The 17,375-nt window shown below is 42.5% G+C and overlaps 1 protein-coding gene across 1 annotated transcript; it reads right to left on the reverse strand.

Moving 5' to 3' along the window:
- Nucleotides 1-255: 255 nt before the first annotated feature.
- Nucleotides 256-12,030, reverse strand: klhdc4 (kelch domain containing 4). The gene is made up of 13 exons (XM_072386695.1): nt 11,818-12,030; nt 11,527-11,618; nt 9,231-9,309; nt 8,624-8,722; nt 8,144-8,280; nt 7,836-7,928; nt 6,609-6,771; nt 6,452-6,530; nt 6,152-6,360; nt 2,552-2,783; nt 2,254-2,445; nt 1,976-2,083; nt 256-597 (listed from the first exon to the last, which is right to left on the reverse strand). The coding sequence occupies exons 1-13, from the start codon at nt 11,914-11,916 to the stop codon at nt 422-424; spliced, it is 1,758 nt and encodes a 585-aa protein (XP_072242796.1). The 5' UTR covers nt 11,917-12,030; the 3' UTR covers nt 256-421.
- Nucleotides 12,031-17,375: the final 5,345 nt, after the last annotated feature.

Below are 17,375 nucleotides of genomic sequence, written 5' to 3' on the forward strand. Positions count from 1 at the left end.
AGCTACATTCAGAACTAAAAGGAAAGCCTCTGGTAGACTTTGCTGTCTGGTACCTGTTCGGAACAATAAAGCAGCCATATTTACGGACACAGGAAGACGATTAGTAGCAGAGGAGCCACGTTGTTGGAAACTAATCCAGAGTGAGGAGGGTGACGTAAACACAATGTTTGTGTTCCCTTCTGTGTGCTAACATGCTAACTGTGACCACTTCTGTTGTCGTAAAGTCAGCGAATGAAGATATTTTTATTGAAAATTAACGTAAATACCACCTTAAATGCAATGGTTCACACAGCTCATTGGATCATTTGTGCTTTTTTTAAGACATGTGAAATTCTTCCAACATGCTCCACAGTTCCAAAGATGTCCATGAAAGGTCATAAAGGTAAAAGTACTCAGAACTCAGACAGTTCTGTGAGATCCCCTACTGGTCTTCGTAGAAGACTTTAGCCATGGCGAGGGCAACCTTCGCCACCTTTTTATCCTTGGCGTCGGGGCCCATGTTGGTGCGTGCGAGGCCCGTCCAGTACGGCTCCGTGCGGGTCTGGTAGTCGGTCACCGTCTCCCCCTCCTGCACCGCGGGGTGCTCTGCTTCATCGTCTGGAAACACACAGTCAGACGGAAAGGCTCAAAGGTGCAGTTTAAAATATTCATGCTTGAAGTTGGAGAGCAGCTGCGGCTCAGCTTCATCTGACCTGACGGGGCAGAAGTCTGTTTGCAGAAGGGATTCTACGGTCTGACCCGTTTGCATTCTTTTAAAAACGCCTCTGAAGATACGAACGTGTAAAAACGTGCATCTTGACCCACTCAAAGAGTCGAGTCAGGGTTACAGCTCGGCTTTTTTCACACTGTTTGCCGAACCCGACCGACCTTTTGCTAAACATGGAGGTGGAACAGGACAGAAGTTGATGCAACTCTGAGTCTCAGAGGACATGAAACACAGAGAATGCTCAAACTGTCAGAAATGTTCCACATGGCCGTCTCACCCAGACCTGGGGGGTAAACCATCATCCCCAGAACTCCGTTTAGCTCCTGGTTCCTGGGTAAAAGTTGAGGGAAACGACCACTATATTCTAATAAAAAATAATACTTCATTGGCCACTTTTAGAAAATATATTACATATTACAGCAACACAACAAACTAAGAATAGAAATAATGATGTAAAAATAGAATGAATTTAAATGTACAATATGTGTCTACTAAAGTTGAGCTGCTGAGTAACAAACACACGAAGAGTTTAAGTAGTTTAAGTAAGACGGAACATTTTAGTTCACTGAAAAATAATAAAATCCCCATAAATAACATAGATTACATCCAGTTTCCCTGATAATAATCTGACAAAAATATGATAATATTCTGATAATAATCTGATAATAATATGATAATATTCCGATAATAATCTGACAATAACCTGATAATATTCTGATAATAATTTGATAATATTCTGATAATTTGATAATATCCAATAATAATATTCTTACAATAACCTTATCATAATATAATAATAATCTGATAATAATTTGATAATATTCTGATAATAATTTGATAATATTCTGACAATAATTTGATAATATTCTGACAATAATTTGATAATATTCTGATAATAATATGATAATATTCCGATAATAATCTGACAATAACCTGATAATAATATGATAATATTCTGATAATAATATTCTGACAATAATTTGATAATATTCTGACAATAATTTGATAATAATATGATAATATTCTGATAATAACCTGATAATAATCTGATAATAATCTAATAATATTCTGACAATAATTTGATAATATTCGGACAATAATTTGATAATATTCTGATAATAATTTGATAATATCCTAATAATATTCTGATTCTGACGTGTTGCACCTGTAACTGTTTAATATCATGATCGTCCTCATCTTCAAACTGCACTTGTTGCTAAGTAAGAGGCGAGAAGTGAGAAACATGAAAGATGCTGAATAATCTCCTGCCTTCCTCGTCCTCGCTGTCCTCTTCAGACTCCTCTTCCTCTCCTTCAGCACCTGTCGCCGCCTCCTCCTCCTCCTCTGACTCAGACTCTTCCAGCCACTCCTGCGTCTCTGGAGAGACAGAAATCATAAATCCAAATGAAACCTCACACTCTTTCTCCCCCATCTCATCATCTTACTCCTCCGATGTGACAAATCAGCCCACGCCGGCGTGTCGCCCAACACGCCGGCGTGGGCTGATGCTGATGACATTTCAGATGGGTGCTTGTTGATTCACTTACTTGGATCCATTTCAACCAGAACCTCCCACCGGTCCATCTTATGCAGGTCCAGGCAGTAAAAGTCATTCAGAGTGAACTGCCGGTCTCCCACCTCAAACATCCCTCCGTACAGGAACAGCTTGCCCTGACGCACTGTTGCCATGGCGCTGGACCTCGGGCAGGGCTCCACCAGCGGGGCTGAAGCCGAACCTGTCGGGGAAACTACTTCTGAGCATAAATTCTGCTAAACTTGAGCTCCTTTAGGTGTATTGTTTGCTTTGGCCCACAGTTTTGTGTGTGGGTGGAATCTTGCCTTCGTCATCCTCTTCCTCCTCCTCCTCCTCCTCCTCCTCGTCCTCCTCCTCCTCCTCTTGAGGACCAGGAATCACTTCCTTGATGGTCATCACTGTGCCGTCCTCGGTGACGATCTCCTTGATGACCTCAGTGGGTCCTTGAGGTGCCGCCTCCCCCTCCCTCTTTGTCTCTGCTCCCTCCTCCTCTCCTCCACCCTTCTTTCCCCTCCGTCGTTTCTTCTTCTCCGTTTTATTTCCCTGAAAAGACATAAAAACTAAACAACTACCGGCTTCATACAACATGCTCTCAATGCGTTAATAATCCTGAATCTAAAGGCAGGTGAGGAGAAACAGCTGGCTTTAGGAGGCGTGTTGAAGGATGTCTGGAGTACCGAGGGAGTCTCGTAAAGGACAGAACTGCCTCAGAGAGTCAGGAGTTAGGCTCTTATCCCTCCGCTCTGAACCACTTTCACCTGGTTCTGCTGCAGCCCAGTTTTCCTCGTACAATGCACACGTCCCAGGAACCAAAGAACAAGTTCCCAGCCCTCCGTATCATTAGCATTTTTTATCAATTCCCTCATTTTTTCACAGATTTTAGAGCCTCCTTTTTGTTTTATGAGGCATTGTAGAGCTGGAAATAAAAGAAGAGCACTTCAGTGTTCTGTTTTAATATATTTGATGAGATTCTGTACGTTCTCGGGTTAAATCCTTCAAAGATAAAGACTGAATTCGGCTGCCTGACTGGGCGTTTTGTTCCCTGGATTAGGTCACCAGCTGCTTTGCTTCCATCGAGGAGATGATGACTTCATCGTTTATCGGGGCTGCTCTTCTTGTACCAGGATACGAACGTGTGAGGGGAGAATCTATTGGCTGAATTATGTCCAACTCCACTACGACGGGTGGAAATAAGTGTGATTTCAGCTTGTTCGTGTTGGGAAAAATGAACCGTATCAAACCGTGACGGGCAGCCTTACAGGTCTGTACATTCTGTTTGTGCCGAATGCTTAATTCAAATAAAAGAAATGAGGCGTAAGCTGTCCCTTGTCCTTATTTTCTTTTGTTTTCGGCGTCTTCTTTTACTTCCAGGTCCAAACCTGCAGGCACAAGGCCAGTTTGAGCCCAACTGAATGATTCTGGGTGCATTAGTCCAGCTTTGAGTAATTCAGTTTATGTAAATGTAAACGTGCATTTAAAGAGTCAGATTAAAACGATAATTAAATGTCATGTTACAGGGAGTTCTGTAAATAAATCCAAAGGGGGGTTTCCTGCATTTACTGGACACATCAAATGCTGCATAGATTCATGACGAGAACCAATAAAAGCGTGAAAGTCAGATTTATGTCGCTGCGGGTACTGCGTCAGTTAACCACGTGCACACGTGCACACGTGCACACGCAGCGAATGAGAGAACAGCAAAGAAGACGGGAATATAGATAATCACTATCACAGGAAGTGGAATTATTGGGTGTCTTCCACGCTGTTAAAACAGAAGAAGAAGAAGAAGATGGTTTCACTACAGAAACCTCAGTCCAACAGTTCCTTTCACACCAACTTTAAGCCAGAGTGCAGCTCTTTAGAATAAAGAAATAACTGCAGAAAAGCTGTTTCTGATTCTCACTAAATCGATCGTCACGGTCAGAAGCATTTATAATATGTGATCTGAGCTTTAGCTGACAATAAAAACCTTAATCAGCCACTTTATCGTTGGTCGGCAGGTGAAGGCGCTCGTGTTGGTGCATTTAAATGATCCGTCGCTGTTATCAGAGGGGTGAAGGCCGCAGCTGCACCTTTTAAACACATAAGTTCTGTTTGAACATGCAGTTCACTTTAGTTTTCTTTTAGCCGGAAACCTCTGGGATGAAAGAGGTTTCCGGAGCAGCAGTGTGGCGTGCAGCAGGAGCTGAGTGGACCACAGAGAACTGCTGCATCATGGGGGATAATACATTCATTCATCTGTCTTTATTTACTGCTGTTATTCACTTATCTTGCTCGATTAGAATTAGTTTAAACTAACCGTTTTGGTTCCTTCTTAGTTTCCCTTTATGTGTCAGACTGGTCTGATCAGCCTGTATCGAAGTCAGTTTAAAGTTGGTTAAGTTGCTGTCATGACTTCAGTTCAGTTTTGTTAATTTGAGCTTTTTTTATGGGCCCTGTATAGTTTTTGGGTAAATAAAACCCATTTTTCTGGAAACTATCACCGTGTCCTCAGAATACCTTCATTTTCATCTCACATCCTTGTCAGACGTCTGGCTCCTTGTTCATTGATCTTTATGCAATGCAAAGATGCAAAGTCTCCCGCTCTGTGAGGGGCAGAGAGAGCCTGACCTACTCAGAAAGTGATCAGCACTGTTATGAGTAGGAAAAACGAGGCTAAAAGGGTCTGAAAGGAGTTGTGTGATCTAACGAGATCGTGTAAAGTGTGTAAAGCGTCAGAGAAAGGGATTGGATTTAAATGTGTGGAAACCTGAACTCCATCTTTAATAAAATCAAAATCAAATCAAGATGTTATCACACGTGTATTATATTACAAACTGACACATTTAAAGAGATGCTGGACAGACATCAAAGAGCGGTTAACAGGTAACTACCTTCAGTTAAGTGCAGATAAGACAGAATCCCTGCCTCTGACAGGGTGACTCCACAGATCAGGCAACAAATTGGCTCTTTGGGCTCCTCTCCGCAGTCGACACTGAGACATGTCGCTGTTGTATTTGACCAGTCGGTGTTCTTAGACCAGGGATGTCAAACTCCGGTCCTGGAGGGCCGCTGTCCTGCAGGTTTTAGATGTTTCCCTGCTTCAACGCACCTGATTCAGATTAATTGAGTCTCTTCAAAAGATTGTTACATTCTGCACAAACCAGCTAATGAGGCATTGATCTGAATCAGGTGTGTTGGAGCAGGGAAACATCTAAAACCTGCAGGAGTTTGACATCCCTATCTTAGACCATCACCCCAAACAACTGGTCCAAAACTGCCTTTTTCCTGCCGAGGAACTGGAGTTTATACATGCTTTCATTTCTTATTCTCATTCTTCACTCGCCTAAAAGTGGAACTCCAGTATTTTTAAACCTGGACCTTATTTCTGGCATGAAATACGTTCATCTGCTCACCGAGAACAGTTTGGTGAAAGTCGGCGTCCTTCAGAAGATATTTAGATTCCTCGAGATCCATATAACGGAGTGAACGGGGCTTAGACGATGCAGCCTCTGAATAAGGCATTATCTGTCTTTATTTCACCAATACCTTAAGAAGAATGAATGAATGAACGTGTGCTATAGCTCTGTTAGCTCATAGCTGCTGTTATGTGGCTACTTGCAGCTATAGGAGAGCTAACGGAGGGATTTCTACACAGGCACTCTACTGGGACCACTTCATCCACACGCCCCCCTGCAGCACAGTTTATTTACTCCGTGCTCTGTGACAGTCGGCTAACTTCACACAGCGTTTGCTGCTGATAGTTTTGTGCAACATGGCAGGATATTTATCAGGTAAGGACGTTCTTACAGGAGTGAATGAGCTGTGCGGCAGCGGCGGGCGTGGAAAGCCGGGTGGGAGCGACCGCTCAGCTCACACACAGTCAGGGAAATATGGCTTCTTACTGAAAACAAACCGACACCACAGCTTACCCTGAGCACGCCGGGGAACCAGCGGTTCTTCACCGTATCATACAGGTAGATATCACCGTAGAAATCACCCTCAAGCGTCTCCTCCTCTTCCTCATCACAAACCCCACCAAACAGCACCGCCCGGCCCGCTGGACCCACAGCCAGAGAGAAACCGGAGCGAGGAGGCGGCTTATTACCAGAGGGGCTGACTCGGGACCACGACCACTTTTCTGCAAGACGAGTCAAAACGAGTCACAGAACATATCAGAACATATCAGCGAGCACCGCAGCCACGTGACATCTGCTGGACTAATGTCCCACCTTGGTCATCTTTACCCTCCCGCTTCAGGAGAAACATGTCGGAGTGGATGGTCCCCTTCTCCACGTCCTTCTTCACTCGCTACAAAAAGCAGCACAAAGGACGGCCGTCACAAAGTGTAACATCACCACAGAGGAGGGTCGCAGGCCGCACACGCACCAGTTTAGAGTATCCGCCGTAGATGATGACACCTGTGCCGTCTGGCGTGGAGGTCATCTGACAGGCCGAGCGCGGGCACGGGGCGGAGCCTGATGGAGCGAGGCGTGACCAGGAGAAGGTGTCCAGGGAGAAAGAGAACACGTCGTTGTAGTAGATAAAATCCCTGCAGGAAAAGGGGGAGAAAATTTCCTTCAGGACGGATAAAATAATGATCCATCTTTCTGTTTATCTATCTATAAATAAATAAATATCTGTTTATTTTTCTATTTATCTAAATGAGCCAAAAGTAGAGGACAGCGAGTGATGAGACTCATGTTCACGATCCAACACATGAGTCCAACTTTCTCTAAAACTGCGGCTTTTAAAGCCTCTTTGACTTATCTTTAATGATCTAATTCATGCATCTAACTCGGGCCGCCTTATGAATCTGTGCTGACTTTCAAGCTGGCCATATGTTGCACATTTACACATCAAACAGAAACAGAGACAGTCAGGAGTCCATTTTTAGCTCACAGGCGCAGAACTGAACCACTGAATGTTAATCTTTTGTGACAAAGTCTTTGTCTGCCGGTTTTCTGCTCACTAAAACATTTGATCATTTGAGAGGTTAAAGACTTCTCTTTGTGTCACGTTGCTTCTGGCTTCAGGGGTCGTAAAGTGTTAATCAAATAGAGGGCGGCTTTTTCAGTAGATAAAGGGTTAAAGAGAACAAAAAAATTAGCCAAAACAGTGATGCTGCTGGATGCAAATCCAAAGCAAAGTGCTGATAAACTGTGGAATAGGAATTAAATGAAGCGTAAAGTTGCATTTGATCATATTCTGCAGGTGTTTAAGGCAGAGTTAGTGCTTACTCAGGTCATTACTGAGGAGAAAACTGATTTTATTCATAAGAAACAAAGCATCAACAGAGCAAAACATCACAGCTTTATCAGCCTGATATGACCACTTTAAATCCGCTTTGCACGCTGAGACTGACTGCATTCTGCATCTAAATAAAATGACTTCTGGATGTTAAAGACGAGCACAATGTGATTAATGTTCACATTATGGTGAATGGAGAGTTTAAAGTATTTAAATTTGAAATCATGCTTTTTATTTCTACTGTTTTAAAGCACTTTGAATCACCCTGTTGTTGCATTGTGCTGTACAAATAAACTTGCCCTGCCTTCATGCATTATTAATACGAAGCCCAACATATTGACGATTAAACACAAACTGCCTGCTTACCTGGTGCTCTCATGGAAACCTCCAAACACCAGCAGCTGCCTCTTGCTGAGGACCATCCGGTGGCCACTTCGACCCGATGGACCACCAGATGCTCTGGAAAAACACAACAACTTCATCTAATAACACCAAAATGGGGTCTATAAATACCTCGTAGAAGAAAAACAATCACCTGCATTCATTTAAAATGAAAACAACTTGAATGAAAGAGCCTTAAAGCCACACTCGGGTCGTTAAATTCACTCCCTAAATCTACGAGTCATCATCTTTAATTTATCATTGCCTTTATTTTCATGACCTTCTGCACGTACTTGATGTTCTCCCACGTGTGTGTAGCCAGGTGCAGCACCCAAAGGTCCTTGTAGTGGTAGAACTGTTCCCCGTTTGGAGAGGCAAACTCGCCCCCAAACACCCAGAGCTGGCCTCCACCCTGTGGAACTACCACCGCCTGGGGGGGAGGAAAAAAGGGCAGGAGGGGTGAGACAGAATGGAGGAGACGGGCGGCTGCATAAACAGAGAGATAAGGAGGTTTGCTGTCCCCAGGTTTAATCAGCTCCCACTACCATGACTTTGCTGATAAGTTTCACTTTCTCCTGAGCTGTGCAGTCTGCCCCCTTGTGGCTGAAATAAAGAATCACAAAATCCTTCCTCGTATATGCCAATTTATTATTCTGGAAAAACATAAAGGAAAACACGGCGCTCTCTGGCAGCTGAATTATGAAACTGTACAACAGCAGAAAGTGAAACATGAGCAGACTGGGAGATAAGAGTCCTCCTGGGGGGAGGCGCACCTGGTGAGAGCAGCGTGGTGGAGGAGGGTTGGGAATCTCAGATTTAACCCAGTTGTTCTTCTTGATGTTGTAGAAAAACAGATCGTTGTACAGATACGTCTGCAAAAAGGACAATAACATGTTTTTAAAGCCGTTCATCATGAAGCCAGCACATTCAAAACTGCAGGGAGCACAAAAGATGTCAATAAGCAAGTAGAGAGCTCAGTGTCTTCTTTAGGGCTTAAAAACGGACAAATCATACACAAAACATGTGGATCTGGGTTTTAATCCGTCTGAAGAATATTTACAATAAACAGATGTGACAAAACTGCACATAAACTAAGCAGAAAGCACAGCTTCTATGTTGGTTTATTATTGGTTCAAGTTAAATGAGCAAAGCAGAGCCTAAACAGGGTGATGTATGGAGTAGAATGTGTAAGAGATGGTTAAAACAGATAAATTAACACAAAACAAGCAACAACCAGTGAAAAATACAGCAGAAGAAACTGTAAATATGATGAAGAAGGTGACAAACATCAACGTGATGAACCATCAAATAAGCAGCTCGTCTGCATCCAAAGCAAAACGTTTAATGAATCATTGATGAAGGAGGGGGTTCATCCATTACCTTCTTCCCGTTAAAGAATTCTCCTCCGAACAGGATGAGCTCGTCTTTCTCGGGGTGGGCAGAGAAAGACGCATTCAGTCTAAAACAAGTGAACACACGTCAGTGATTAATGAGACCAAAATATATTGATATGAAGCTAATTATTTGCCACTGACGGTTTTGTCTTCTGACGGATGCGTCGCCGTGAAATTTAACACCATCATATCAGACTGAACGGTGAATTTTCAGTCATTACTTTGTTTAATAATCTCTGAAACTCTTAAAAGAGTTAAACACTATATATATATATATCTCTCTCTCCGGGTCGGGAATGAGATCCTTCCCCAAGTGGAGGAGTTCAAGTATCTCGGGGTCTTGTTCACAGTGAGGGACGAATGGAGCGTGAGACTGACGGGCGGATTGGTGCGGCGTCCGCAGTGTTGTGGGCTCTGCACCGACCCGTCGTTGTGAAGAAGGAGCTGAGCCAGAAGGAGCTGAGCCAGAAGGCAAAGCTCTCTATTTACTGGTCAATCTACGTTCTTACCCTCACCTATGGTCACGAGCTGTGGGTAGAGACCGAAAGAACGAGATCACGGATACAAAATGGGCTTCCTCCGCAGGATGTCTGGGCTCTCCCTTAGAGATAGGGTGAGAGCCTCAGTCATCCAGGAGGGGCTCGGAGTAGAACCGCTGCTCCTCCGCATCGAGAGGAGTCAGATGAGGTGGCATCTGGTTAGGATGCCCCCTGGACGCCTCCCTGGTGAGGTGCGTCCCACTGGGAGGAGACCCGGGGGAAGACCCAGGACACGTTGGAGAGACTGTCTCTCGGCTGGCCTGGGAACGCCTCGGGGTCCCCCGGAAGAGCTGGAGGAAGTGGCCGGGGACAGAGACGTCTGGGTTTCTCTGCTCAGGCTGCTGCCCCCGCGACCCGACCCCCAGAGAAGCGGCAGATAATGGATGGATGGATGGATATATATATGTATATATATATATATATATATGATATTTACATTTATACAGCAGTGTGCTAAAGTCCTGATCAGCCCTCATTTCTTTCTATTTTCCTTCCAAGCAGCCAGACTTTCTTTAGTCTTTTAAAGTATCCTGATCAACAGTTCTGCAGCTTTCTGAAGCTTTTTCAGTTTTTCTTTGGACATTTTCTGCTTTTTCACTCATCTTCAGTCCTTGTTCCTGAGCACTTTCAGAGGAATGTGTTTTTTTCTTTGTTCAGCCACTTAACTCTGAGCTATGAAGGCAGAAAAAAGGCTCCTAACTCAAGGGATGAACCAGTGTTGTGTCGACACAGAACAGACTACTTAGCAAAGAAGCCATTTTAAACTGGATCTTTAGGCACTTTGCTACCAGCAGCCTGTCACAAAGACACATCATTTGTTCCCATTTCTTTAGTTGCATCTATGAAAAACAGCAAAGAAAACACAGTTTGACAGACAGAAAATAGGATTTCTGCAGCAACAAGGTGATTCCCAAAGAGCTATTAGCTGAAAACTTGGCATATCTCAGCATGGTGTGCAGTGTGTCCTTAAAACATTTGAGGAAACTGGACAAGTGGAGGACAAAAGAAGAAGTGTCAGGCCTAAAAAACTATCTACAGCAGATGAACAGGATCTGAAAGTGATGTCCTTAAGAAAGAGGAAAAAATCCAGCAAAGACCTGACAGGACCTGAGAGATGCATCTGGACCTTCAGCTGATCCATCTACTGTTGGCCCAAGCCTGTCAAGAAGGGTGGCTGTCAAGAAGCCATTCTTAAGGAAGGGAAACAGGGAGAAAAGGCTGAGCTATGCCAAATGACACAAGAAGTGGACTGAAAATCAGTGGCAACAGCTCTTATGGAGGGATGAATCCTCCCCAGAGCCCGGACCTCAACATTATTGAAGCAGTGTGGGATCATCTGACAGAGAACGGAACAAAAGGCAGCCGACATCCAAAGAAGAGCTATTTACAGTTTTCATGGAAATATATACAGAAATAAGGGACGTCTCAAGACTTTTGCACAGTACTGTAGTTAAAAGGGACAATGGAGGTCAGATTACCTTCCAGCGTCAATCTGTGTCCTTTTGTGGAATCTTTAAGGTCGTTTTGTGCCTCTTTTGGTAGTTTTATGTCTTATTTTGGTCATTTTGAATCTCATTTGGGTTGTTTTGGGACTTCTGAAAATAATCCTGAGTGTATGTGTCCTCTTTCTGTGGTTACGCTGTGTGGGACTATGCTTGGTGATTTATTGTTATGTGTTCCGCATAACGTTTTGTATCGTATTTAAATATCTTTACAGGTCCAACATAAAACAACATCTTTCACCTTGGTGGTGGAGGCGGACATGTCGTCTCTACAACCTGGGTCTTCTTTGCATCCAGATTCTGAAACTCAGCAATAAGAGCCTCCAAATCTTCCTGGAGACAGAAGGAAGGAGGTTGAATGATTTAAATAAGAATAAATGTTTGTTTTTTTAACCATCTTCAGTCATTAACTCTCATAACTGGAATTCAAAGTAATCCATTAACGAAGTAGACCAGGGTAAAACGACACAAAACTACTGTGTCACACGAAAAGCACGGATATAACCATGTAGCTGCAGATATTTAGTGTTACCTCTTCTCGTTTGGACCTCTTTGAGACCTTTTTCTCCATTTTGGCGGCGGTCTTTTCTGCTCCTTTTACCTTCTTCTCTTTCTTTCCTTTTTTCCCCATTTCTCCTCTAAATGTCGTTAAACTACTAACAAAGTTGCTGTTTCATTTAACTGAATTCTGCGCCTCAAGGGAGACCAACCATGCTTTTCCTATGACAGGTTGCGATTTACTTCCGGCAACAAACGTGACGTACACACGCTGTCAGAACGTAGCAGCGCTCTCTAGCGCATCGGATGACAAGCTAACGGCTAGACACACATATCAACAGTTTACTTTCATTTCTGGTAATTTAAATTGAATTGTGAGAATCTGATTCAGCGTTCTCACTATAATGATCCTGTTTCTCTTTATTATTATATTTTCCGTACGTTTTTTGTACTTTAACTAGCTTTGCATACTTAAAGAGAATTTAACAGTTTATGTATCAAAATGTTCAGCTTCGCTCTGAGATTTATGCTATGACTTTTGATATTTCTTATTTTTTGTACTTTTTAAAATATTTAACTGTTATTCAAATTTTGCCACCATTGAAATGAATGTAAAATGCTGTGAACCCTTAAAAAGCTCCCTCCTCTTTTCAACCTAACTGCTTCAGCATATTTTCAGATAGAGACACCATTTAACCTTTAAACGGGTCACAAGACATTCAGCTATTTATCCAGTTCTAGACTAATTTCATCCTGAACCTTGAAGTAAAATGTGTTTTTCCCAGGCCATTGTTGAAATTAGCGGCTATGAATTAAATCATTTTCTTTTTTCTTCTCTCTTTCACTGTTTCCCACTTAAGATGAGTGCTCTGTTGGCCTATTTAACCTTTGACCTTTTTCATGAGAAATGTTCATCTCTGTGTTGAAATGGTCTTCAGCTTTCAGTTTTGCACTTTCACAATTCAATTTAATGTTCCAGTTAAGCTGGGACATACTTTCCATTTCCCTATTTTAGAATGAATCAGCAAAATTTCACTCTTTTTCACTTAGTTTCATTATGCTTCAAATCCTTCTGTTGTTTTTAACGCTTCAGCTTCTTTCTGCTGACACTTCTGCAATTTTTTCAGCCATTTAATCAATGCTGGAGTTTTTTCGAGCAGCTTCGCAGTGTTCCACTATTGTCTTTTCATCTTCAAATTCCTTCAACCAAGACTTCAGCAACTGGTTTTATCCTAAAATTGAACTATTTTACTGCTGTTCTCACAGCTTCTTCTAGTTTTGAATAATTTTTTATTTACATATATTTTCTATATCATATAGAGGTGAAAGTAAAGAGGTAGAGGGACGATAACATGTTGCAAATGGCCAGTGCAAAAGAAATTGTCGCTAAGCTGCTGTAATGGATTGAATTGAATCACAAAAACACAAAAATACTAAAGACGTTATGAGGTGCTGCTCCTCCTGTGTATTTTCTTGGGAAATAGAATAATAATGCTTTTAAAAGTGGGGTTTTTCATGTCTAAAGTGACAATAAGAAAGGTCAGTTTTTATTACTGTAAAATAAATCAGAATCAAAACTTAGTTGCAAGAGGAATAAATTATGGATTATCAGCAATAAATGTTTAAAGATATCCTCTTCATGGATGTTCAGGACTAATTTAAACCCAATCCAGTGAAATGTTTAAGATTCCCAAAGCATGGACGCAGGCCAACGAAGGATTGATTCCAGCTCTGAGGAACACAGAAACTCTCCAGCTGATAAGCTATATTTTTAGAATTTCACAAGGTCCTGTGAGCTTATTCCTGGAAGTTTTGTCACGAACAGGGATGATTACCGCAGGGAGTTGGCCTCGTCACGAGTGGTTAAAGTGTGCGGATGCACATGTCCATTTATCTTTAGTGTGTGTGGAATGTAACAGAGAGAAACTCACATCTTAACACCCTGATACAGCATCTGTTTGGCACTGACAACAAATCATCTGCATGTTTACTGTACTTTTACATCATGTGTTCGTTTAAAATGAGCTACGGGCTGAAAGCAGGGAAAGAAAAGCGTTCTAAATGTAATTCATACAACAAAGATGAAAAGTTAAGAAGGACACAGAGTTGGTTCTCTTGCTACTTTCTCATCTGACTATCTGTGCTATTGATTTCTGGGCTTAGAAAATCATTTTAAAGATGGATGAGAGTGCATGTGATGACCAGAAGAGGGCAGCTGTGTGATTCTTTGGACTCGATCATGGCTTATCGTAGATGAATTACATTTCAGGTCAGAGACATGTTTCATTGTGTGACGCTCACAGAGATAAGGCGTCCCTCTAAAGCAATACTTGGATATTGCTGTCTTTGTGCTTTCAGATATATTGCCAACCTCAGGATTGAAATCCTGCCACTTTATCAGTCTTCTTTGCTTCCTGTTTTGATGAATGGAGGTTTAATCTGTCATCTGCATCACTTCTTATTGTTTCATATCTCATGATAGCGATTAAAATGGAATCCACTGTGTTCACAAATGAGCCGCTTCTGATGTGACCCTCAGCTCTTTCCAGCCATCTGTCACCATATTGTGATATTCATTTCCCTTACCAGTAACACAAACCCTCACAGAGCCTCGTACACACACACGAGGTAACATCAGCTGACTACAAACACAGCACATGACCTCCCTTCCTATCACTCCACTCACTTTTGACTAGTTGCAGTTTTCCGGAGGCACCGGGGTTGTGTGCAGCTGACTGAGTAAAGGTCAAAACCTGAGGAAAATCGTACCCCCTTAACAGGCATAGTCGAAACAATGTCTCCTGTGTGTGTGCGAGCCTTTATTGTTTATAGTAAAAGACGAAAAGAGATGCCTCGTTCAGTTAAAAGGGAAGGTTTAGTGGACAACTTAAAGGCTCAAGATCAGGAGACAAAGTAACACACATCAAGCCCCAAACTGCTTCTTCTAACCGAGGTTAGAGATTTGCTCCAGTCTCAAATACAGTGTTGTTCACACTTCACAGGAACCAGCTCAAAATGTAGCTCTCACAGATTAAATCTGATTAGTGCACTTTCCGAGTTTTAACCGAGTTTGCAGCCGTAAAATGAACTAATGAACAAATTCACATTCAATTATCACTATTTCTATGAGCTCTTTGTCCTCCTTATTCAAACAGTCTGAGCAGACAACATCCACTTCTACGCATCCATCTCTTTTATTAGGAAATACAAATTATACTGTTATCAAAAGTTGTTTATTTGAGTTTAACTGAGTCCATTTAAGAGTAATTTTTGCATGTTTACATACAACAACTTTGCCCTCAAGTCTGTCAGTTTAACACATAATTAGTTCTTAATTCTCATAAACTGCAGAACTCAGTTTACATTAACAATAATAAATTAGATTAAATGTTTTTTAAAACCATACTCTGGTGCCAGTAGATTAGGGAATCAGCACCTTTCAATCACAAAGCATCCAACGTGTGCCAGCTTGCTGTTCAGTCTGCAGCCGTTCTGTTTTCTCTTGTCCTCTCTGCAGAAATCTTCAGTCTCTCCATTTGCATGATATAGGTTTAAGTTCAGCAATGGGTAAAAAGAAAAAGGGAAATTCAAAGCCAAGCCCAAAGGAACCAGAGCAGCAGCTGTGTGACTAAATGTGATGTGGGAGCACCATCTCAGATCAGATCGTAACACAGGTGAGTGCAAAGAGCTGTCTGCGCCAAGGCCAAAACAAAAGTTCAGCTGCTCTCCTCTGACTTTAAGTCCATCTTTTAGATTCAGCCTCACTGACTCCTTTAAAGCTGTCTTCTGAACCCTGCTTTTGTGTTCATATTTTTGCCACTTTTCTGCCAGTTTCTGTGTGTTGGAGTGTTGCGGCTCTAACTCTAACATGGCTGAACTAATGCTGTTTAAGGCCGTTTAATGCTGTGAGAAAGAGCTGCGCTCGCCTCACGTTCGCCAGTTAAAAACAGCCTCATTAGTTCAAAATTCATGGAAAATATGAGCGCCACTCATAGACTGTTTGCACCAGGTATGGCGCAGCTTTAATACGGAGTCTAAAGCAGGACCCGATACAGAAGGTTTCACAGTTCCCAGAACACAGAGATGGAATCACAGAGATGATCCAGATCAGAGTAAACCTTACAGGTTTGGTTGATTATTTAAGACAGATTTCGCTGGGGAGGCCACTGGTTTGAACATGAGGAGTTTCTAAGGATATGGGAGGTGAGACAGGACAGATAAATATTCCCAAAGAGATCTTCCAAAGGATGGACTGACTTGATGGAGAGTAAATCAGGAATCAGGTAGAAGTGTTGCTCTGCAGCCGTGCTGGTAGCTGAAGACATTAGCAGTAGGAAGACACATGAAGGCAAGGATGGGAAAAGAGAGATAATCTGGGCTCAAGCTGATCCTTCAGCGCTGGTCGATGATGATTCTGGTGCACAGGTGAGCCAACGAGCAGGAACTCAGACTCTGCCCTCGGTGGAGCCTCAGCCTGTGTAACCCAACCTAAAGTCAGTGTTATAAACAGCAGGACTATGACACAGACGTGCTCATTTACCACGTTAATGGACAAAGACTTACGTCTCCTGTGCTCCAGAATAAAGACGACAACAACAAAGAAGCTGCTCAGTTCGTATTCTTTTGGGCAATCTAGAGTTAGTCATTTCCTAAGAAAGAATAATGGATGTTGGCGAGGCATTCTGCACTCTGGGGAGTGTCCTCGTTTAACATCCAAAGAGCCGATGCAGCACTGTGGTCTGACCAGTCAGAGCCAAACACAGTAAATATGCACCACGGGTTCCCTTTGATGGGCATCCCATAGGTGTAATTATCAAATGAAGACATAGCTCTGCATACACATAGGAGTTAACCCACTGATCATTTATTCGTATGGTAATTTCTTTTATTTATATGTGTTTTACGTGTTTATGCTTCTATCTCAATGTGAAAGTGGACATATTTAACTGAGCTGCTACTGTGTGAAGAGCATCTACAGAAGGTTCATATATCCCAACAACATATTTCACTAAACCAACCACACTGCTGGCAGAACAACCCCTGAACTTACTGCTTCTCTTCTTATTGGTCTTCTGTTTTCTCCACAGCATTGTCCCATGAACATATTATAATATAATCTGTGTGGAAGCCAAGATTCACGCATAAACAGTGTTATGGCCCGTCCAGGGGTAACCAAGGCACAACCTTCCCCAACCTCCAAGCAGCCACAGAGACATTATTTTAACATAAAAGTGTATTTATTATTCCTAAATTAAATATAATGTCCACTTGGAGATAAACTAATAGGCTTCAGGATGAGCCAGAGCAACAAACTTCAAAACAAAAGAGAACCACTTACCTCCCGAGACTAATAAAACAGGAGAAACTCAGGAAAATAATATGGCAGCCCACCCCTACAAACTCCAACATACAATCTGGTTTAAACCTCAACAGCACCGGTGTGGCTCGTTGGGAGGAGACGAGTCCACCTGCTGTCATCATCCCAGGTCTTTATCAACAAGTCCTCTCCCTGGCAGCCAATCCTCTACGGGCTCTTGAAGCCTTAGCCAATCAGAGCTTGGCACCTGTTAACAGTAAGTTTGTCCATCCATC

Source organism: Leuresthes tenuis, unplaced genomic scaffold (assembly GCF_036924035.1).
Source record: "Leuresthes tenuis unplaced genomic scaffold, fLeuTen1.0.hap1 SCAF_5, whole genome shotgun sequence".
Lineage (NCBI taxonomy): Eukaryota > Metazoa > Chordata > Actinopteri > Atheriniformes > Atherinopsidae > Leuresthes > Leuresthes tenuis.